This window comes from Sphaeramia orbicularis, chromosome 17, assembly GCF_902148855.1.
Source record: "Sphaeramia orbicularis chromosome 17, fSphaOr1.1, whole genome shotgun sequence".
Lineage (NCBI taxonomy): Eukaryota > Metazoa > Chordata > Actinopteri > Kurtiformes > Apogonidae > Sphaeramia > Sphaeramia orbicularis.
Genome location: NC_043973.1, coordinates 2,207,531 through 2,231,113, shown reverse-complemented (window position 1 = coordinate 2,231,113; position 23,583 = coordinate 2,207,531). Strand labels below are relative to the sequence as shown.

Below are 23,583 nucleotides of genomic sequence, written 5' to 3'. Positions count from 1 at the left end.
AAAAAAAGAGAACAGCCCAAAAAATTATCCACTGTAAGAAAAAAAAAGAGTACAGCCCAAAAAATTATCCACTATAAGAAAAAAAGAGGACAGCCCAAAAAATTATCCACTATAAGAAAAACAGTGTGGTTGAGCCGCAACACGTTTACGACCACTCGGATTTTTCTGTGCTTTCATGGAAAACGTCCGGATAGTATCAGGTGTCAAAGCGGTTCCCTTCACTGACACAACACGAGGATGTTTTATGGAGCTGCTGATTGAATTTTCCTCCAAACCATTTGAATAAAATCTGGTGAAGAAACATTTGGCATTTTCGATAACCACTTCTCCAACAGTGGAGTTCCAGTGTACACTGTCAGTCATAGGGTACTGGTACTGGTACTGGTACTGTAGTCAGGTTTACTGTGTGTGTTTGGGTTCAGTACTATCTGAGGACTTCTCTGTCACAAATGGTGTCTGACAGGGTGGGAAACTCTCCCCACTCCTGTTTAATTTTTGTACCAAATTGCTGAGTATTGAACTCAATAATGTTCCAGTTGGTTGTTGCTGTGGAAGTGTTGTTCCTCATCTGATGTATGCAGATGATACAGTCTTAACTGCTCCATCTGCCAAAGGCGTCCAGCAGCTGCTCAACACTTGCTCCCAGTCTGGTCAGTCTCATGATATTTTATTTAACTGTGATAAATCAAAGATTATGTTGTTTGACACAAATAGTTCCAATGTAAAAACTAAACTTGAGTTGAATAACCTTCCATTAGAATCTGTCCAAACCTGCAAGAACCATGGACATACTGTATCTGATCATCTTAGTGATGATAATGACATTTAAACGAAGGTCAGGAGTCTTTACGGCAGGAGGAGTTTTATCTCTCACAGGTTTTATTTTTGTTCCACTACCGTTAAGAATAAATTGTTCATATATTTTTGCTCGAATATTTATTTAATATTTCCTTATGAGTTAATTTTAAACGTTGTACTGCTCACTCAGTCAGAGTTGCTTTTAACAATGCATTCCATGTTAAACATGGTTTTTATCGTAGCTACAGTGCTAGTGGTATGTTCTGTTTTAATAATGTTCACTCTTATTATGAGATGTTACGGAAAGCAATTTTGAATTTTATACTGCGTTTAAGTCATTCTAGAAATGGTGTGATTTTTACAATTGTTAACTCTGACTTTTATACTGATTCTACTCCTGTTAAATACTGGCACCAGCATCTGTATACGTGTTATTGAAGATAGGATGTGTGCATGTGTGTCGTTTTTACATTTATAACCCTTTTTATTGTTTTTTAATGCTCATTATACTCTATGGAGTGTAACTATGTACATGTCTGATACAAATAAATAAATGAATAAATAAAATGAAATAACCCAGGACACTGCCAGTTACTCTTTGTTTCTTTGCCATATCCAACCCAATTTAATGCATTTACTGAGTTAATGCAGTGATTCCAACCTTTTTTGTCTCCTGACCCTTTTTTAACTTCACAAATTTCTGGCGACCCCAGACATTCAAAACAGAGACTTTTTTTTTTTTTTTTTTTGCTAAAATTAATCTGTTTTTGACCCTGTAATAGTTTTCTATCCTCTGTTTCAAATACAGGTTAATTTTAGAGGACATTTAGTCTGTATAATGTCTATTATTGTGGACAGAGGCAGTAAATCCAGCTGTAGATTACTGCACAAAGGGTCAGGATCTGTCCAGTCAGTCCAGCTGGGATTTACAAGGAGGACAATTAATACTGAACAAACAAGAACTCAAACTATGAATTATGAAAGAGCTGCAGCATCTGAAACTGACCACAGTGAACATTTGACACAAACAGAACCACAGAGCTGCAGTTTCACACTCAGTTTGTCATGTCTGTTATGTTTGTGATTGTCTCTGTCAACTCACCATAGATTTGTTCCTTAGTAATTTTTTTTTTTTTTTTTTTTTAGTTTTTATCAATTAGTAGATATTTCAGGTGACCCCATTTGAATTCCAGGTGACCCCATGTGGGGTCATGACCCCAAGGTTGAAAAACACTGAGTTAATGTAATGTATACTTTATAACTTCCTAATGTAGAGTACAATGAGTATATACATATAAAAACCTATTAAAATACAATTGTGCTCTATCTATCTATCTATCTATCTATCTATCTATCTATCTATCTATCTATCTATCTATCTATCTATCTATCTATCTATCTATCTATCTATCTATCTATGTAAAAGTTGATAAACTGATTGTTTCATCTTTAGACTGTTGTTGAAATATATCTCTAGATAGATAGATAGATAAGTGTGTGTAATAAAATAATATTGCTAATTTCTTTTCTGTTCTTTCTTACATTTGAATGGAGCAGCTGTAACCCAGTTTCCTCTGGGATTAAAACAGTTTTATAAATCTGAGTACAGTTCAATATAACATGGTGAACTGTCACCAACCACCAAACTATGACACTTTTAAAGCTTATTCTTATATTCATATATTAGCTATATGCTACTGTTAGCATTGCTCATTGATGCTAGCTAGCTACACACATACTGTCTGCTTTCTAACTACTTTGGGATGGTCACGGTCTGTGGGAAATAATGACCTGCTTTAATTATGTATGAGCGAGATAATCGTAGGCCACGCCCATTAAGTGCACTTCAACTCGCAACCAAAAGTTTTGAGCGTAAAAGCAAAGAGGACTGATTTAGAAGGAAAATGGTCTATTTTTATTACCACTTACTGCCTTTTGCTCTAAAATCTCCATTGGTTGTAAATCTGTTCTATTTGAATAAAACCCAGCCGTCTCTCCGTACTCTGCCACCTGCTGGAATATTAGAGGTGTGTGTGTTTCCTGTGCGTTGGTCCAGAGCCGGTCGAGTTTGGATCAGATTAGAAAAGGATGAAATGAATGACTCAAAATTACACAAGTGGAAGCAGGGATGAGTGTATGTGTTGAATGATCTGCAAATTCAACACTTCACACAGAACTTCAGTTACAAAAGATATTTCATGTCAGATGCACGTGCAAAAAGTGACTTTTTTTTTTTTTTTTTTTTTTTTTTTTTACAAACTGGTGTCATTTCATTTGCAAGTTTCCAACCATTTGAATAAATCCTGAAACCTTTTTGCTGATACCAATGTGCATTTGTCAATAACAGTGTGTACATTTACAGATAATATGAGACATATCTGCCTCCATAAACAGATGGCTGCCCCCCCCCCCCTGTGGAAAATAATGTAATCAAAGGTCAGAGGTCATTTAGAATGAACATGTGTTTGAGATGGAATTAATCTGATAGACACGATTAGTTTTCAACAATCTTTTCTGATGGATCCTTTAGGGCAGGGGCGTCAAACTCCAGTCCTCCAGGGCCAGTATCCTGCATGTTTTACATACTTCCCTCTTCCATCACACCTGGAAGTCATTCCATCATTATCAGGCTTCTGCAGAGCATGCTGATGAGCTGATCATTAATTGAACCAGGTGTGACGTCCATTCCGGTCCATCAGATGAATTTATGAAATGCAAAATTTGCACTGAAGATATTAACATTCAAGTGTGTGAAACTCATTTTTAATCAATCCTTTTTCATTTTTAAGCGGTTCAGACAAGTAAAAATAATAGCACAATAATCTAGAAATAATAATAACTTAAAAATTTTCTTCTCTTTTTGTTTTAGTGTGAAAAAGTAAAATTGCATGATGAGAATGTTTACATTTACAAACTATCCTTTCACAAAAACAACCATGAACAACCTGAAATGTCTAAAGAAAAATACGAGCAGTTTTAAAAGTATTCTGCCTGTTACTGAATGTTTTGTGTCTTTGTAAATCTGCTGTGATGCGTATGTGTAAATGAGCAGCTGTGTGGAAATATGAGAACGTATGTAAATATATATGAGAAATCCTATCCTACTGTATGATGCAAGTTCTGTGTTTGTCCATCTGATCGATGTTGCAGCACAGGAGAGCGTTTGTACAGGTTTTCCTCAGCCTTCACCGGCCCGATCGCCACCAAACTTAATGAATAGAAACATGACCTGATGATCTACTAGGCACAATTTTATGTCCGTATTCAAATGTTGTGAGGTATGCTGGGAGATTTTAGCCTCTCATGCTATCGTACAATGGCACCATGGGTACAATGCCGCTAGTATTGTTCAAACTTGCGTATTGACCCGTGTGGATCCACAGGTTGTAGATGTGGTCGTTTTTATTCTGTTGTGTATTCGTGCATGCTGTACCGCATTTGTCCAGCAGTCACCGCCAAAGTGTTCTGGCCATAGCAACATGACTGTCAGGATATTGTATTCCAACATTACTAATATCTCCCAAAATATTGGTCCTGTCAACTTGTCGTTTTCACTCGTCTGTTCACTGACTAAAAATACATAAGTATGATAAACTGCAGCAGTCAGATGTGTACAGATTTAATGTGATGCCTGAGACACACACGTCTGCAGGTGCACGTCTTTCTGACATGTGTTCCATGCAAGGTTCTAATAGTTTTGGATTTTTCATTATAGTTTAGTTTTATTTAGTTTGGACTTTTTTTCTCTAATTCAGTTAGTTTGAATTAGTTTTTAGAGCAGGTTTGCTAGTTTTTATTATTTTCTAAATGTTTAGTTTTAGGGTTTTTTTACATCTTTTTCTCTTCTTCTCTGTGGTCGTATTCAAATAAATCCCAGACAGGACTCTGCTGCTTTCTCCCAACTTTAGTCTCCATGTTTCCAGGTAGAGTGGGGACCAGAAGACGACTGGAAACCACAAGTGAACACAAGTGACGGACCTTTAAATATCACATGGTGCCAGCAGAGAAAATTGCTTGAGGGAAACAAATCGATTTCGTATCAATCCGACGTTGACAAAGACGAAAATGAAGGGAATTTTATCCAGAATTTTTACACGTTTTAGTTTTGTAAACACACAATACAGTTTCAGTTAGTTATCATTTTTTCTTTTAATTATAGTTTTTATTTATTTTAGTTAATGAAAATGCTTTTACAATTCTAGTTTTTGTCATTTCGTTAGTTTTCGTTAACGATAATAACCTTGGTTCCATGTCAGAAAGACGACACTATTAGATATTTTCTTCATTTATCACAACACTGGAAGAGAAAGACTGGAAAAGAAGCAATGTTTATTTCTTCATCAAGGCATCACAATTGGTCACTGAGTCCAGCCATAAAATGAACATCCACCAATAAAATTAAAACGTCTTGCATGTTGTCAGAACTCTCTGAAGCAATCACTAAAAGAAACTTCGTGAAAAGATAAGAACAAAAGAGTGCGCAGCCAAAAGTACCAACGCATTGTCACCGTTTGAAGTTTCTGAATTCCTTCCACCACATAAAGTTCCCTAAACAGGACGTGAGGATTATTCAGCGACTTAATGCTAAGGGTTTATGGGCTGGGACACGCCTCTCTGCACTTGGGGAAACTCTTTTTCTCCACACAAATATCACAATATGTGAAATTACAGTGGGTCACCAACCACATACATGTGTATTCATGTGTACTGTGACTGAACCACATATTTGGGTCATTTACAGTTAGTCTAATGTTATCAGGACTGTTAACGCTTCAGGATGTCGATTCTATCAAAATGCTTCACCACACATTTCCAGTACTGGTAAATCTGTTAGTTTAAATTTGACTATTTGTTCACTGACTCAAAAAAAGTGGTTTCTTCTCATTAAAATTGATTGATAAGTTAACTTACATGACTGAGAAGACAGCTACAGTATTGCACATACCATTGCAATCCTCATTTAAAGTTTACACACTCACACACAAGCACAGCATATTTTGTTTTGTACACTCGGACTCATACAACCACTTCCCAACTGTTCACACACTCTGCATTTACACATCCACATGCTCTCAGTGACACACACACACACACACACAAAATAATGCGCAATATTTAGTGCCCAACACTTGACACCGTAAACAAAACATTCTTTGACAAATAAAAAGGGGGGAAAAAAAAACAACCTAAAGACAAAGAAATATAAACATCTTGTCCACTAGCAGGGCCTGCTGGTGCCTGACCAGTGTTGTTCCTGACCCTGATCAGTCCAGATGATCCAGGCCAATCCAGTCCGGTCCAGTCCTCATGTCATGCCTCACCTGTGTGAGTCCATAAACATGGAGTCGTGTATAAACATGGAGATCTGTCTGTCTGTCTGTCTGTCTGTCTGTGTACCTAATGGTGTGTTTCAAACTGAAGAGCCTGTCCGTGTCTGTTTGGGATCGGAGTAGCAGAGGGAACAGTAGTAGTAGTAGTCGTAGTAGTGGTCGTGGGCCCGGGTCCCCTCTGCCCAGATCAGTAGGTGGCGTTGGTGGGTTCCCTCCCTGAGCTGAAGAGAATGTCGGCCTTTGAGCTGATGAGGTACGTTAACAGCAGGGACGTTACCAGCACGCCGACGCCAACACCCAGAGTCAGCATCTGTGGACGAACATTCAGATTACAGCTGAAAAGATTAATCGACTCCAATCCGTTCAAAAATATATTCAGTTACAAGTTTCCTGAATCGCAGCTTTGTTTCCTTCATTTCTCTGCTGTTAAACATTGGTTCCACTGTTGTGTTTCACACGGACGCTTATTGTGACGCACATGACGCCAGGATCAACACAAACAACGTGGAGCGTGAGGAGATGTTCCCCATTTGGTTTATGTGTGTGTGTGTGTGTGTGCAGATTTAAATGTCAAATGTTTAGAAGAGAGAAGTTTGGAATGGACGAGAAAACTCAAAAACTCAAGTGGGCCTCAAAAAAGCACAGAACATTAGAAAACAGAGCTGCAACCGATTAATTGATTAGGTGCTTGAAGCGAATGCAAAAATTCACGATTCGATTAATCGACTCGAATTGATTGAAGGGAAATATTCTATTGCAGTTTTCCTGAATTGAAGCTTCTTTGTGCGTCACAATAAGCGTCTGTGTGAAACACAACAGTGGAACCAATGTTTAACAGCAGAGAAATGAAGCTTTGACACAGGAGAATTGTGGCTGAATGATTTTTTTGGATAACTTTGAGTCGATTAATCGGTTGCAGCTCTATTAGAAAAGCTTAGAAAAGGACAGTTCACATCCTGGTCACACTCTGAACAGAACAATGAAGACGAGGACAAACAGGTTTGAGAACAGTTTTTACCCAACAGCTGTCACCACACTGAACGTGCAAAAAAAAACATCTGATGGGAAATAAGTTTGAAGGGATCAGTGCAAGGATAGAATGTGTGTGTGTATGTGTGTTTACCTATTTATTTTAGCTGCTTTTATTTGTATTAATTGATGCATGAAATGGACGGCACTTTCAATTTCTTTGTACAATGACAATAAAGAGATTCTATTCTATTCTATTCTATTCTATTCTATTCTATTCTATTCTAAGTATATCTGTATTTGTCTTTTAACTTTATTAACCCATAAACACCCAGTATGATATTTGTGTCAGTTCCCAAATGAAAATTTCTTTTTATTGAACCTTTAGTAAGTGATTTATCACCATTTATTAGAATATTATCCTCTGCATTTTGCATTTTTTTCCCAGTGAAAATCACATATTTTCCTGTATTTAATTCACTGATCATGTAGATGTTCATAAAAGTTCACATTAAAGTTGAGGGTTATTTGATCATAAACAGAGAAAACTGTAGTAAAAGTGTCTTTTTCAGTCAAATCTATCATTAACTGAACTTAAACCCAGTGTGTCCATCCACTGTCATTGATCCAACTCCATGGGTTTTACTGGTGAATCAATGCTGTAGAAGATGAAGGTGTTTCCATGGTAACTATGGAGCCTCTGAACATCCACATAGGTCATATCTAATGACCATGAAAAGATGAAGAACTGTATTTTACACTAATTATTGACATGGATTGATAGAATTAGTGGATCAACAGGTACTAAACAGTTTAGATCAGTAGATGCTTTTGGACAACGGTGGACCTTCGGGTCTTTATGGTTAAGATTATTTTGTATTTTTTAACACCAGAGTTATGCGTTTACTTTGGTTTCCATCTGACTCCTACAATTAAATCCAGCCTCACAAGTTCGTGAGTTAAATGTCTGTAAACTCGTGTTCGCTTTAACCTGACTGACGCAGACTCACCTCTAGTTCATGACTGGCTACGAGGAATATCCGTCCTTTGATGGTCTTCCACCTGGACTCGGTCCACGTTGAGTATTCTGTGGAGGTGTACTCCTTAAGTGGGTCGAAGGCTGGGGACAGGGCTTTGGAGAGGTGAACGGTGGAGCGGACGCAGAAACTCTCCCTCTGGGTCCCGTTGGGCGGCACCGAACCTTGAACCCACATGTAATGGTACAACTGCAAGAGGGGAGAAGGTCATGTCAGCTGGCAGTTCTTTGGAAATGGATTCCACAGGCTGCTACTTTTGGTTTGGTGACACTTTGTCTTCATACTCTGGTACTGACATTTAGCTAGAACTGAAATGATTAAGTGATTAATCGATTAACTGACCTGAATTGATTAAAACAATTATTTGGTTACAATAGTCCTGAACCAAAGCTTTGTTTTTTGTGAAATGCAAAATTCGCACTGAAGATATTAACACTCAAATGTGTCAAACTCATTTTTAATCAGTCATTTTTCATTTTCAAGTGGTTCAGACGAGTAAAATAACAGCATCTAGAAATAATGATAACTTTAAATTTTTCTTCTTTTTTTGTTTTAGTGTGAAAAAGTAAAATTGCATGATTACAAACTATCCGTTCACAAAAAAACAAGAACAACCTGAAATGTCTAAAGAAAAATACGTGTAATTTTAACAATATTCTGCCTGTTACAAATTGTTTTGTGTCTTTATAGAGCCGCTGTAATCTGTACACTGTAATGCACATGTGTGGAGAAATATGACAATATATGCAAATATATGATACGTGAAAAATATATGAGGAATATTGTTAAAACTTGTGCGTTAACCCGTGGGGATCAATGGTTCGGTTACAATTTTCCTGAACCAAAGCTTTGTTTCCTTTATTTCTCTGATGTAAAACATTGGTTCCACTGTTGTGTTTCACACAGACGCTTATTGTGACGCACATGACGCCAGGATCAACACAAACAACAGAAGAGATGAGGACAAAAAGGCAGAAAATATGTCTGTATTTTGACTTTTCTCCACTGGATCCATCACTTCCTCCTTTAAACTTTGAAGCTTTAACACAAACATTCTAAATCTGAGTGTGTGTTTGTTTCAGTTGGATGTTAGTTCCATGTTCAGTTGGATCCAAATGTGTCAGATTGACCTGATAGATTATAGGTTAGAGATGGAACTGGACTGGTTTGTTGTTACTTCTATATAAATATTTTTTTATATATCCTTGTACTTTTATCCTTTTGTGGTTGTTGTTTCAGCTGGTTCTGGAATAAAGGATAAGTTGTTTGTCATTTTCACACGTCTATTTCATATTTTTACTATTTTTTTCCCCTATTCAAATAATTGTTTGATTGAATCAAAGAAAATAATTGATAGATGCAGCTCTCCACTGCATGCCACCAACAAAAAAAAGAAGTGTGTAACTTCTTCAGAGACCTGTCAGCACAATATGGTGGAATGTGTAGCTGTGATCTGTATCTTCTCTAGATATAAAAGAGCTCATTCTAAGGAAATGAAAACATTGGAGCACTGATTTTCTTGTGATGATAATGAAGACAAAAATATAAATATGATATTGCATTTCTAAAAATAGATCTATCCAACTGTAACATATTGGATGTTTTAATGACATGCTAACTGTGTGTTAGTGTGTTACTGCACTAGTGGTTTTATCACATATTTCACTGTAACAGGAACCATTGAACCCGTTAAGCTGATCCATTTTCCACATTCCACTCCACAGACTGAGTACAAACCCTGTGCATCATTGAAACCAAAGCTGCTGTGGAACTTACATGGTGGCTCTCTTTGTCCTTGTCGTCTTCTCGTTGATGCTGGCAGTCTTCCTTGGTGACATTGACAACGGTACCGGTCAGGTTGGCCAACAAGTACTGGACCAGAAAGGTCGGTTCACTCGACTGCCAGTTGGCCACTCCAACGTAGAAGTTTGTGGGCTTCTCCGCTGATTGTGGGGAAAACAAAGAAAATGAGTTGATCAAGATGTGCCACACCACCACCACTCATGGACCTCAATCTGTCCTCAATCTGGACCTCTAAACATAATTGTACAAGTAACGCAACGGACCTGTATGTGGAGGACTTGTTAAAAAAGCTGTGAGAAAGTGAGCTCCCCTCACTTTATACCCCCCACGCCCCGGTTGAGAACCACTGGTGTACGCCAAGGTTTTTGCACATATGTACGGACAGACGGACGATGAACTGATGACAATACCCTGCGGTGAGGGCCGAGGGTAAAAACAGTAGTGATTAAGCTTCATCAGTGACTTCAAGGGCTGGGTATCATGGTCAATTTCCTAAATAGATTTGATTTTGACTCATAAAGTTCTGAATCGATTAATCATGATTTGATTTGATTCAGTATTAATTAATTGATTCAGATTCATTTAGTGATACCAAAGTACAATTTTGAGCTGTACCTGATTATTTGACCATCGCAGCCATGCAACACAGAATCAATATTGACATTAGAAAGGAAATAAATCTGACATTTCATCAGTAAACAGATGAATCTGCTCTTAAATAATGAACAGGACACAAACATGTCCATGTCTCTACAGTGGATCAGATCAGACTTCTTTGTCATCTTTATTCTGTTTTATACCTGGTGCTTCCAGCCTTAAGACACATTACTATCACCCTGGGGCACCGCTACCAATTTTGGCCCCCTGAAATATAATCATGTTGGGCACTTGGTACAAGAAACTTACTGAAGGGGGAGGGTGGGCGGAGCTTTGTGATTTCCACTTTACTACTCCTCTAGCTCTGCACACAGCTGTAGGTGACTGAAGCTAATATATCTAGAATGACTAGCTTCCATGACCCGCCTCTGCTGGCTAGTTCCTCTGCACTGTGGGATCAAATCTGTGTCAGTGGTTCCCGGGTCAGGTAGTCGCAGTCCTGCTCTGAAAAATTGATCTCATCCACTATTAATTGACTACGCAAAATAAAAATGAAATTGATCCAAAATCGATCAAAGTGAATTAAACCCAAATTAAGATAATTCAGTTGGTTTGGGAATGTCTAATTTCTGTATTTCTTAACATTCTTTCAAACATGTTTTCCACAAATTGATGCCAGAGATTCACCCACTCAATGCAATGAGGAAAGAAAAAGAAGAAAGAAAAAAAACAAACAAAGACTCTGGACTACACTGGAAATAATTCCAGACCTTCTGTACTCTTAGAAGATAAAAGAGCTTGTATGTCCACTCACTGAGACGGCTCATGAACTCTGATGGGATTATTTCCTGGAACCAGGAGTTGTTGGATTTAATCAGGAGACTGTAGAGCATCCTAGTCACCTGAGGACGAGAAAGACAAGATGCATCACCAGAGGATGGGAATTTAATTCACTCTTTTTTTTTCCCTCCACTAAAAAACATAATTTTGTGGCTTTTTACTGTTACAGACACATTTCCTGGTTGAGGAGTACAAGGAGCAGAAATATGTGGGGTGCAGGAAAGCTGTCATGTTTTTGACATGATTCTTTAAAGGTGCGGGAGACTTTCGTGACCAATTTTTCATCAAATCTGTAAAACGTCATTCATAGCCTAAGTATCATGAAACTGTAAGTCTGTCTGTCATTACTCACCTGAATCTCTTGGATTACGGTGAACAGCTTCTTAGTGCCATCCACCAGAAACAAACCATGTGTTTACAAACAGAGCTGGGAGGGAACTCGGGCATCTTCGGAATTTTGTTGTGATGTGCATTGTGAGAAATGGAGGTTCACGCAGCCACCTGACAGTGGCAGCGGCAGCACGATATGATATGATATATGGATGAAACAAATACAACGCGGAAATGGCTGGAGGAATATGCATAGAGGGAAGGGAGCTCCTGCCGTTTCCGCGTCGTGTCTGTTCTAGCTGCCACCGTCAGGTGGCTGCACGAACCTCTGTCTCCCACAATGCACGTCGTGACAAAATTCCGAAGATGCCCGAGTTCCCTCCCAGCTCTGTTTGTAAACACATGGACTGTTTCTAGTGGATGGCACTAAGAAATTGTTCTCCGTAATGCAAGAGATTCAGGTGAGTAATGACAAACAGACGAACAGATTCATGATACTGAGGATATGACTGAGGTTTGACAGAGTTGATGAAAAATTGGTCACGAAAGTCTCCCGCACCTTTAAAGATGGTAGAACCAAGAACAACAGATAAAGTCACTCAGAGCTGCTAGTTGACCCCAAACATGTTTTTTTTTTTGTCATTTCTGCTTAAATACATCCATCAGTCTCACCAGTCGAGCCTCTGCGGTGATGCTGGGCAGTCGGGATTCTTCACCTCCTGCTTGGATGTAGAGAGCACGAGCAACCATGGTGGCCACCTCCGTCAGAGCCTGAAGGACACACACGACCACTCAGCCTTTATTTACATTTTTACTCAAAAGTCTCAAATACTGCCAGGAGTTTTCCTCCGGTCGAAGCTGAAAGTCTGTTCAATGTGAACGTATTAGGCCGTCAACAGTTGATATGAAGAGGCATAAATGATGACGTTGAATAAATAGCTTTTTAAAAATATTTAGATGTGGAGTCAGATTATATTTGTTCATGGGACATTTTTAAGAAGACATTGGAAGTGGGCTACTTCTATAGAATGAGGCCTAATTAACCTATTGTCTGTGTCTGTACGCCTAAGAATAAAAAAATATCTCTTATTGCCAGTTGATTTCTGAATGTGTAAAGTGTCCCTGAATACACCATACACATGCACTGTGTGTCATTACAGAAACAGAGGAGGGGTGGTTAAAATGTGTGATTCCACAAATATTAATACAGAATGCAGCTGACTGGCACATTTCACTTACAGTGATACCTAAACTTAAGTTAGAGTGTGTCTTTAAATGCAGCATCTGGGGTTTGACTGCCTTCTTTAAGTCTGTTTAATGATTCATTGCAAATTACAACTTAATTTTTTGAGCATCGTTTGTATTATTCATCTTTTATTCAGATGTACATCGAAACACTTCATAAAAAAAAGACCAAATGAATGAATTTAAATTCTGCAGTGGGTGGTGACAGAGTAAACGGTACCGTGGCTGTTTCAGTGATGTGCTCCAGCTGCTCATCTGCCGTCAGGTTTGAGGGGTACGATATGTTCAAGTACTCTGCGTTATCATACATACTCTCATAGTACCTGCACACCAAACATAAAAGCACGTTAACGCACTCTTTGAGAAGACACACCCTGTGATTCTCGGCGAGTAGTTCCAGTTACCTGTTAGTAAAAACAGACTGGTGGTCCTCAATGACGATGCCAGGGATCGGCCGAGCTCGGAGGAAACGCTGGAAGGACGAAGGCGGCAGCGGCTGAGAGGCCTGAGGCTGATTCACCGTGACGTTGAGGTCTTTGGAGGCCACCTGCAGGTTTTCAATCAGCTTCCTCACCTGAAACACAACACACATGGAGATGTTTGAGCATAATGTGCTTCAGAAACAGCGGTTTAGAATCCAAATAGTGTGGTTCAGCAGGTGGTTTGAAAATCCAGTCACTTCCTCTTTCATCAATAGTCTTCTGTAGTTTGACCCATTTCCTGTACATTTGTGTTATTATTGTATGTGATGACACAAACTGGACATCTTCATCACATGAAATAATTACAGGTATTTATGCACAAAGCTGTTCTGCAACTAATGACTGCTTCAATAGTCGACTGGTCATTGACTACTGCACCGACTATTTGACTAGACTGATTATGAACTGTGACAGGAAAAAAAACAATGGCTTGTATTTAAATTTATTGCAGCAATAAAATGTATTTTCTTTCCTTTAACAAGAACACTTGGTGCACAATAAACTTTGTTAAACAAATATTCAATTCAATATTGAATTGAAAATAATATTGAATATATTAAACAAAGGTGCATTTTGTGCATAACAATTATAGCACCTAACATGCATTTACTAACGACCTGTCGAGGACTACATTAGTTATTTTTTATTTGTCAACTAGATGTTGAAGACATTACAAACTGTGAGACTGCAGCCGTCTTGTAAGTTCATTACATCCACACTGTGCGACCTGTATCTAATAAACCTACCGACAATATGTTTTTTGTCTTTTGTCATGCATGACTTCGCAATAACAAAACCTTCTGAATTTCAGGCCAAGCCTGAGATTTTTAATTTAACTTAAACCCATTTTACCTGTTTAAACAATGGATCAATATAAATGAGTGTAGACTAAAGGTCATCAGTGTAAGCCATCTACTATAGCAGTAAACTGTGAAGCAAAGCTAAAAATCACAATGACACAAAAGTGTTAAAAGGATGAAAGACAGAAAAATGTATTAAAAAGAAGATAAAGAAACAGAGGGATTTGAGATGCCAGTTTACAAAGACAGCTGGAGTTAATATTCAACACACACACACACACATTTATGTGTCAGGTGGCTCATCACATCATCTCATGCTGAATTCCTATTGGTTGTTAAGTAAAAATAGTACAGACGTAGCAGCAGTCACACCATGAAGTGGTCACCTGACATTTATGACAATGTTGCAGGTCATCGTTGGTCACAAGAGTAGGACAAAGAGCAGGACAAAGACATCTTTGAACAGCCCAATGTGAGATGCACATTTATATATTTTTACCACAATCAGATGAGTTTATTCTTCCATGTGGGAAAACCCTAATACATCCCAGTTTAGGAGACTGTCAAACACATGCTGTGATTTCCATCCATCCCTAATCTATCCCTTTAGTAATGAAAGGGTTAATAATAAAAACAGTTACATTTCTGATTGTAAACTTTAGCTGATTTGTTTTTTTGCACATTACAAATCAGGAAAAGTGCATTCTTATAAATGAATTTCCTGCAAATATCCAATCCACCTGCTGATGTGAGCAAGAGATGAGCTTAACAATCATGAACCAGGAACAAAATTCAGTGCAAATAATACTTAAAAAGTTATATATATATATATATATATATATATATATATATATATATATATAAAAAACACATATATTCAGTTTACTACAGCTACAACAGATGAAACATTGGACTGTAAAGACGATAACTATAGTCCATGTCTTAGTTCTTTCTCACTTTCCTGGTCAGTGCTTCACAACCATAAACCCATAAAATAAATCTTAACTAAAAAACCAGGGTGAGGAACACTTCATTTCTACTACCTGCTGGCACCGTCAGCTGCCATTTGCTGCTACACTTTAGTTGCACTAGTGAGTATTTCGAAGAGCAGAGCTCAACTCAACTAAACTGATCTGAGCCGCCGGAACAACGCTGCATTTGTACATTCTAGCTGTAGTGGTGGAGTCCTGAATGTGAAAAAGGGGAAACTGTGAAAGGCAAACCTCATCATTGACGCTGCTGTTCCTTCGTGACACTGGATCAGAGTGAAGCCACAGCTGAGAGTCGGAGCGCAGCCCCACCTACGACGAACACAATCAGCACAGTCAACCGCAAATCACACATCACGTTAAGACAGCACACGCTTTCATTGACGCTGAGATGAGTTGTAAAGGAACACAGAGCACAGAATGATCAGAGGGTCATTCTACAGCTCTGCTCAGACCTCCCACTTCATGTCATGAATTTTCCTGAAATAAATTGATGTAAAAACTTCTACTAAGTCTATTAAATATGTAGATTTATATTCCAACATTCACTGATTGCATATTTTTGGCTCAAATGACTTAAAAGAGGTATTGAACATTTCCAACTCATATTCATGTCAAGGTTATTATCGTTAACAAAAACTAATGAAATGACGAAAACTAGAATTGTAAAAACATTTTCATTAACTGACATAAATAAAAACTATAATTAAAAGAAAAAAAGATAACTAACTGAAACTGTATTGTGTGTTTACAAAACTAACTAAAACAGATAAAAATTATGGAAAAAAATTCATCTTTGTCAATGTCAGATTGATATATAATCGATTTATTTCCCTCAAGCATTTTTCGCTGCTGGCACCATATGATATTTAACGGTCCATCACTTCTTGTCACTTATGGTTTAGAGTCGTCTTCTGGTCCCCACTCTACCTGGAAACATGGAGACTAAAGTCCATAGAAAGCAGCAGAGTCCTGTCTGGGATTTATTTGAATACGACGGAGAAGATAAAAGATATATAAAAAAAAAACCCTAAAACTAAACTAAAACTAAGCATTTAGAAAATAACAAAAACAAATAAAAACTAGCAAACCTGCTCTAAAACCTAATTAAAACTAACTGAATTAGAGAAAAAAAGTCAGAATTAAATAAAACTAAACTATAATGAAAAATCCAAAACTATTGTAACTTTGATTCATATGAATAGGTTGTTGCTGGAATAAAACAATTACCCAAACCAAAGTAAACATACACTAGTTTTTAGTTTCCTAGTTTCTTTTTTAAGGTCATGTTTGTTCAATGACACATTTCAAATCACAAATTTCATTTCATGTTTTTGTTTTCCTCAAAAATATGCTCATAGCATAAAAGTCAAGAATTAAAAGGTTTTTCTTCTGACGTATTTGTTTGAGTATTGGTCATTTTCAAGAATGCCCAGCCTTTCTTTTCATCTATGACGACGTTAAATATCTAATTTCTGTAAATCCTTCCAGAGTAACACACACCTGTCCAACTTCCAGCACAGAGTGAACGTTGTCCAGATCCACAGCGAACTGATTGTTCTCCATATCGTACACCATCCTTGAACTGCCAATGTAATCGAAGGTCTCCTGTGATCGAACGGACACAAAAGTGGAAGGTGTATGAGGAGTAAGTAAACACAGAGGGGTTTGAATACAACAGGATGAAGACAACTGACCCCCTGGAAGAAGGTGTAGAGGATGGTGCGGTTGGGCGGGGCCTCCTGAGTGGCGTTCCGCAGGGCGTGAGCGGCCGCCAGCAGACTGACGAAGCCTGTGACGCTGCTCTGAGCTCCTGGAGCGATGTCGAAGAAAAAAGACCTGCTGTCCAGCTGTGGAGACGACAGAACAGACGCACTGGATCAGCTCAACCTGCTGTGTGGAGGTTGAATATTAACCCATAGAGACCAAGGATGACTTTTAGGGCAGTTCCCAAATTTTTTATCTCCATTTAAGCATTCTTAGTGATTTATCAGCATTTATTGTATATTTTCCTCTGTATTTTGGGTTTTCTGTGAAAAACAGGTATTTTCCTACATTTAATTTATTGATCATGTAGGTGTTAACTTTATTTGAAAACTAAAACTTTAAAAGTGACAAATGAAATGATAGACTGTTATGTGGAGAAGGGGTGGGATTACATAAATTAGATTTCCTCCCACTCCATTTCAAATATGCAGATGAAGTCATATTTTGTTTCCATGTACAGTACAGGCCAAAAGTTTGGACACACCTTCTCATTCTTTGCATTTTCTTTATTTTCATGACTATTTACATTGTAGATTCTCACTGAAGGCATCAAAACTATGAATGAACACATGTGGAATTATGTACTTAACAAAAAAGTGTGAAATAACTGAAAACATCTCTTATATTCTAGTTTCTTCAAAGTAGCCACCCTTAGCTCTGATGACTGCCTTGCACACCCTTGGCATTCTCTTGATGAGCTTCCAGAGGTAGTCATCTGAAATGGTTTCCACTTCATAGCTGTGCCTTGTCAGGGTTACTTAGTGGAATTTCTTGCCTTATTGATGGGGTTGGGACCATCAGTTGTGTTGTGCAGAAGTCAGGTTGATGCACAGCTGACAGCCCTATTGGACAACTGTTAGAATGCATATTATGGCGAGAACCAATCAGCTAAGTAAAGACAAACGAGTGGCCATCATTACTTTAAGAAATGAAGGTCAGTCAGTCTAGAACATTTCAAAAACTTTGAATGTGTCCCCAAGTGCAGTCGCAAAAACCACCAAGCGCTCCAACGAAACTGGCTCACATGAGGACCGCCCCAGGAAAGGAAGACCAAGAGTCACCTCTGATGCTGAAGATAAGTTCATCTGAGTCACCAGCCTCAGAAATTGCAAATTAACAGCAGCTCAGATTAGAGACCAGATGAATACCACACAGAGCTCTAGCAGCAGACACATCTCTACAACAACTGTTAAGAGGAGACTGCGTGAATCAGGCCTTCATGGTCAAATAGCTGCTAGGAAACCACTGCTCAGGAGAGGCAACAAACAGAAGAGATTTATTTGGGCCAAGAAACCCAAGGAATGGACATTAGACCAGTGGAAATCTGTGCTTTGGTCTGATGAGTCCAAATTTGAGATCTTTGGATCCAACCGCCGTGTCTTTGTGCGACGCAGAAAAGGTGAACGGATGGATGCTACATGCCTGGTTCCCACCGTGAAGCATGGAGGGGGAGGTGTGATGGTGTGGGGGTGCTTTGCTGGTGACGCTGTTGGGGATTTATTCAAGATTGAAGGCAACCTGAATCAGCATGGCTACCACAGCATCCTGAAGTGACATGCCATTCCATCCGGTTTGCGTTTAGTTGGACCATCATTTATGTTTCAACAGGACAATGACCCCAAACACACCTCCAGGCTGTGTGAGGGATATTTGACCAAGAAGGAGAGTGATGGAGTGCTGCACCAGATGACCTGGCCTCCACAGTCACCGGACCTGAACCCAATCGAGATGGTTTGGGGTGAGCTGGACCGCAGAGTGAAGGCAAAAGGGCCAACAAGTGCTAAGCATCTCTGGGAACTTCTTCAAGACTGTTAGGAAACCATTTCAGGTGACTACCTCTGGAAGCTCATCAAGAGAATGGCAAGAGTGTGCAAAGCAGTCATCAGAGCTAAGGGTGGATACTTTGAAGAAACTAGAATATAAGAGATGTTTTCAGTTATTTCACACTTTTTTGTTAAGTACATAAATCCACATGTGTTCATTCATAGTTTTGATGCCTTCAGTGAGAATCTACAATGTAAATAGTCATGAAAATAAAGAAAATGCAAAGAATGAGAAGGTGTGTCCAAACTTTTGGCCTGTACTGTATATGTAAAAGTTTTCAAATTTTCTTGAAATCTGTTTTATTTCCAGGCACTACTGTAGGATTATTTTGTTAGTTTTGTTGCATATTCAAAATAAACCAAACTGAACTGTAGTGTTCATTAAAATCTTAAATTCAAAGTAAATTAAAAGTTTATCAGATCAAACCAGAAAAAAAGTGACTTCCAACAAAATCTGTCATTAACTGAACATAAACCCAGTGTGTCCATCCACTGTCATTGATCCAACTCCATGGGTTTTACTGGTGAATCAATGTTGTAGAAGATGACGGTGTTTCCACGGTAACTATGGAGCCTCTGAACGTCCAGATGGGTCATATCTGATGACCATGAAAAGATGAAGAATTGTATTTTACACCAATTATTGACATGGATTGATAGGATTAATGGATCAACAGGTATTAACCATATTAAACCAACAGATGCTTTTGGTCAGCTGTGGATGTTTGGGTCTTTATGGGTTAAACAACATGAGTGAGATAAAAGTGTTACTACTGCAAACTGACAGTCCTCTGATGAGCAGTGGGCTGGGTTTTGGTTTGGCTTTGAAAATGGAAATCTTCTTGGCTTTGAAAGGTGATGAGATCAGTGTTTTTATAAACTCTCATGTACATCTGAACGCTAATAAATAACAAATGCTGTACTGTAGTCAAATATCTGAAAGGGCACATTTGAAGAATTTTACTCGAAGGCAACGAGCCTTTTTTGGAAACTCACCCTGGCCGCTGCTATGATCACATTCTCAGAATTCTTGTGTCCTTTCTGTGTGGTGTTGATGGGCCTGGAGGACGCCCAAACATTGGAGTCACCCAACGGGTCACACACCCCCTCTGCAAGGAGCAACATGGACCTATTAATAAACTCATTGACTATACAGTAGGACAGGGGTGTCAAACTCATTTTAGTTCAGTTCCACATTCAGGTAATTTGATCTGCAGTGGGCCGAACCAGTAAAATAATAACATAGTAATATATAAATAATGTCAACTCCAAACTTTTCTCTATATTTTACAGTGAAAAAAGTCAAATTAAACAATAAAAATGTTTACATCTACAAACTGCCCTTTCAAACAATGTGAATAACTTGATCAAACTGAAAGAATAAGTGTATTTTAACAATATTCTGCCTCAGTTTATCATTTACACATGCACATTATAATGTACAGATCACAGTGGATCTACAAATACACAAAACATTTAGTATCAGGCAGAGTATTGTTAAAATTGCACTTATTTTTCTTAAGACATTTCAGGTTCTTCACATTTGTTCAGATTATTCACATTTTTTGTGGAATTATACTTTGTTTTAGTGTAAATACATGAAAATATTTACATTTACAAAGAGAAAAATGTGGAGCTGTGAGTATTTATAGATTATTATGATAGTATTTTACTGGTCTGACCCACTGGAGATTGAATTGGTCTGGATGTGAAACCTGAACTAAAAGAATTGTTAATTTCTTGATATCTATTTATGCATTTCACAAATTCATCCCAAGGGCCGGACTGGACCCTTTGGGGGGCTGAAGTTGGCCCCCGGGCCGCATGTTTGACACCTGTGCAGTAGGACATACAGTGACCCTTTTTTGCTAAATTTATACAATGTTGAAAATTAAATCCATTTTATTTTTGGACAAAATAATGACACACGTAATGCTGCGTATTAAAATACAGATGTTATGTGAGTACCTGGGCTGATGCTGAAGTTGATGTCGTTCCTCCTCATGCAGGTGGCTGTGTCTGTGACCGCAGACATGTGGGAGTACAGCTGCATGGCACACAGTGGATACTGAGGAGCGCTGCCGTTTACTACCTGGTTATGGTCCAAGAAACACTGGAAAATAAACACACATGCTGATGAAAAGGAGGAAAACTCAGACCCAGATCATCATTTGGGGTTTGTTTGGGAATTAATGACTTTCTATGAAGAGAAAATGCATTTTTGCTGTTCCAAACACACAATGATGGAGAAAGACTGCAAGTAGGGATGGAACCATATGAAAATTTCATATCACGGTTATTGTGACCAAAATTATCACCGTTACCATTATTATCGTGATATTGTTGAAATGTGCTCCAAATGTTCAAAAAGTACTTATACACACACTGAAATAATTTAAGCAAGCTGTATTTTGAAAAAAAAAACCAAACAAAACAAAAAACGAATAAAATAATAGGCAAAATGTACTTTCTGTGGCAGAAACATTCAAATATTAACATGTAAACATCAAACATACATATGTGCAGTAAAGATGGAAACTTATGGCCACTGTTTGACCATTTTCCAGATCAAGTTTGAGTTGTTTTAGTTTCTTTTTCATAGATCGATAGATAGTCTCTCTCTCTCTCTTCCTCTTTCAAAATGCGGTAATCAAACACGGTTATCATGATAATTAGAATTTAAACGGTAATACTAACTGTCTGGAATTTTACCGTGGTTTATTGTTGTACCGGTAATCGTTACATCCCTAACTGCAAGTTATTCAATGAAATGACCAGTGAGCTTCCGTCATTTGGCCCGGGGGATGAACTGGTGAAACACAAAAATTAAACTGAAGACATTAACAATCATTTTAGTTCAGGGGCCACATTCAGCCCAATTCAGTGTCAAGTGGGTCAGATCAGAAAAATACGATCATAATAACCTATAAATACTCACATCTTCAATTTTTTCTCCCACTGATTTGGGCTTAAGTATTTTTTATGACTTATCAAATTTCTTGTTTTCCTTTGGTCTGATGATGAAAATGGCGCACTGCAAATGGATGTTATGTTACTGTTCTTTTCACTCGCCCAGAACGTTCCAAATAAATCCATACAAACACAAACATATTCAAAGGCGATGAGTGAAAAACCTAAGCCAGGATCTGAACTGACATTCCCCCAAAAACCTGACCTGGGTGACCTCAGACAGTCCCATAAGTAATGAATTTGTTATATCGTGTTTAAAAGGGGTTAATTATGATGTCTAAGTGAAGGAGAGTCTAGGCAAGGCAAGGCAAAGTTATCTGTACAGCACAATTCACACACAGGGCAATTCATAGTGCTTTACATATATGGAAAAGAGACAACTTAAAAACACACAAAACATAATCAATAAAACATAAATAATAATCAATTTAAAAAAAGCAAAAGAGAAGAGTGCAGATAGAACCCTTTCAGTTGTTCTGTGCACAGTTGAACAGAGCTGTTTTCAGCCTGGACTTTAACATTGTCACAGTCGAGGTCTGTGTCACTGTTCCACAGTTTAGCTGCATGGAACTGAAACACAGCTTCACCTGTTTAGTCCTGACTCTGGGCACCAGCAGAAGACCAGTCCCTGAGGTTCTCAGGGTCCCAGATGGTTTCTATGGGACCAACATGTCCCAGATGTACTTTGGTACTAGACCATGGACAGACTTCTAGACCAGCAGAGCTGTTTTAAAGTCTATTCTCTGAGCCACAGGAAGCCAGTGCACAGATCTGAGCACAGGACTAATATGGTCGTACTTCCTGGTTCTAGTTAGGACCAGAACGGCAGCATTCTGGATGGACTGCAGCTGTCTGACAGCTGGTTTAGAGAGTCCAGTGAGAAGGCCATTACAGTAGTCTAACCTGCTAGAGATACAGGGGTTGGACAAAATAATGGAAACACCTTCACCTCAAGATGATAATGCCCCAATCCATACAGCTAGAATTGTTAAAGAATGGCATGAGGAACATTCTAATGAAGTTGAGCATCTCGTATGGCCGGCACAGTCCCCAGACCTCAACATTATTGAGCATTTATGGTCAGTTTTAGAGATTCAAGTAAGACGTCGATTTCCACCGCCATCGTCTCTAAAAGAGTTGGAGGGTATTCTAACTGAAGAATGGCTTAAAATTCCTTTGGAAACAATTCACAAGTTGTATGAATCAATACCTCGGAGAATTGAGGCTGTAATTGCCGCAAAAGGCGGACCTACACCATATTAAATTATATTTTGTTTGATGTTTTAAGGTGTTTCCATTATTTTGTCCAACCCCTGTAAATGGATGGATAAGTCTGTCCAAGTCTGGTTTAAACAGTAAACCTTTCATTCTGGCAATGTTTTGAGATGGTAAAAGGCTGATGATGTTACTGATTTAATGTGGCTGTTAAAGTTTAGGTCCATTATTACCCCTAGATTTCTAACCTGACATTTAGCTTTAAAAGTAAGAGATTCCTGATGACTGCTGACACTTTCTCTTGGTTTTTGTGGGCCACAGACAATGACTTCAGTCTGGTCTGAGTTTAGTTGGAGAAATTTCCGCTTTATTCCACATCCTGAACTTTATCAGGGTTCCTACAGATTTCTACAAGTTAAATTTAAGACTTTTTAAGACCTTTTTAAGACTACTTCGGGTCGGCGGGCCGTCTATTGACCAAAGGGTTGGCCGTTTGAATCCTGGCTCCAACTGTCCACATGTCGAAGTGTCCTTGGGCAAGACACTGACCCCTAAATTGCTCCCAGTAGAGCCAGGCAGTGCCTTGCA

The 23,583-nt window shown here is 38.5% G+C and overlaps 1 protein-coding gene and 1 long non-coding RNA gene across 2 annotated transcripts in view; one reads left to right on the top strand and one right to left on the bottom strand.

Annotated features, from left to right (window-relative positions):
* Positions 1 to 5,107: 5,107 nt before the first annotated feature.
* Positions 5,108 to 23,583, bottom strand: part of LOC115436814 (nicastrin-like) — a 36,314-nt gene continuing 17,838 nt past the window's right edge. The window contains exons 6-17 of the mRNA XM_030159757.1: positions 20,779 to 20,923; positions 19,807 to 19,919; positions 16,918 to 17,070; positions 16,724 to 16,828; positions 15,455 to 15,532; positions 13,354 to 13,523; positions 13,170 to 13,272; positions 12,377 to 12,475; positions 11,349 to 11,436; positions 9,911 to 10,077; positions 8,108 to 8,323; positions 5,108 to 6,438 (exon numbers count right to left, since the gene is read on the bottom strand). Of these exons, the coding sequence (XP_030015617.1) occupies positions 6,316 to 6,438; positions 8,108 to 8,323; positions 9,911 to 10,077; positions 11,349 to 11,436; positions 12,377 to 12,475; positions 13,170 to 13,272; positions 13,354 to 13,523; positions 15,455 to 15,532; positions 16,724 to 16,828; positions 16,918 to 17,070; positions 19,807 to 19,919; positions 20,779 to 20,923 (1,560 nt within the window). The 3' untranslated portion in view covers positions 5,108 to 6,315. The remainder of the gene's footprint in view (positions 6,439 to 8,107; positions 8,324 to 9,910; positions 10,078 to 11,348; positions 11,437 to 12,376; positions 12,476 to 13,169; positions 13,273 to 13,353; positions 13,524 to 15,454; positions 15,533 to 16,723; positions 16,829 to 16,917; positions 17,071 to 19,806; positions 19,920 to 20,778; positions 20,924 to 23,583) is intronic.
* LOC115436816 (uncharacterized) lies at positions 11,980 to 23,348 on the top strand. The gene is made up of 4 exons (XR_003937874.1): positions 11,980 to 11,990; positions 22,000 to 22,002; positions 22,078 to 22,230; positions 23,217 to 23,348. It is a non-coding gene; the product is annotated as an uncharacterized LOC115436816 (long non-coding RNA).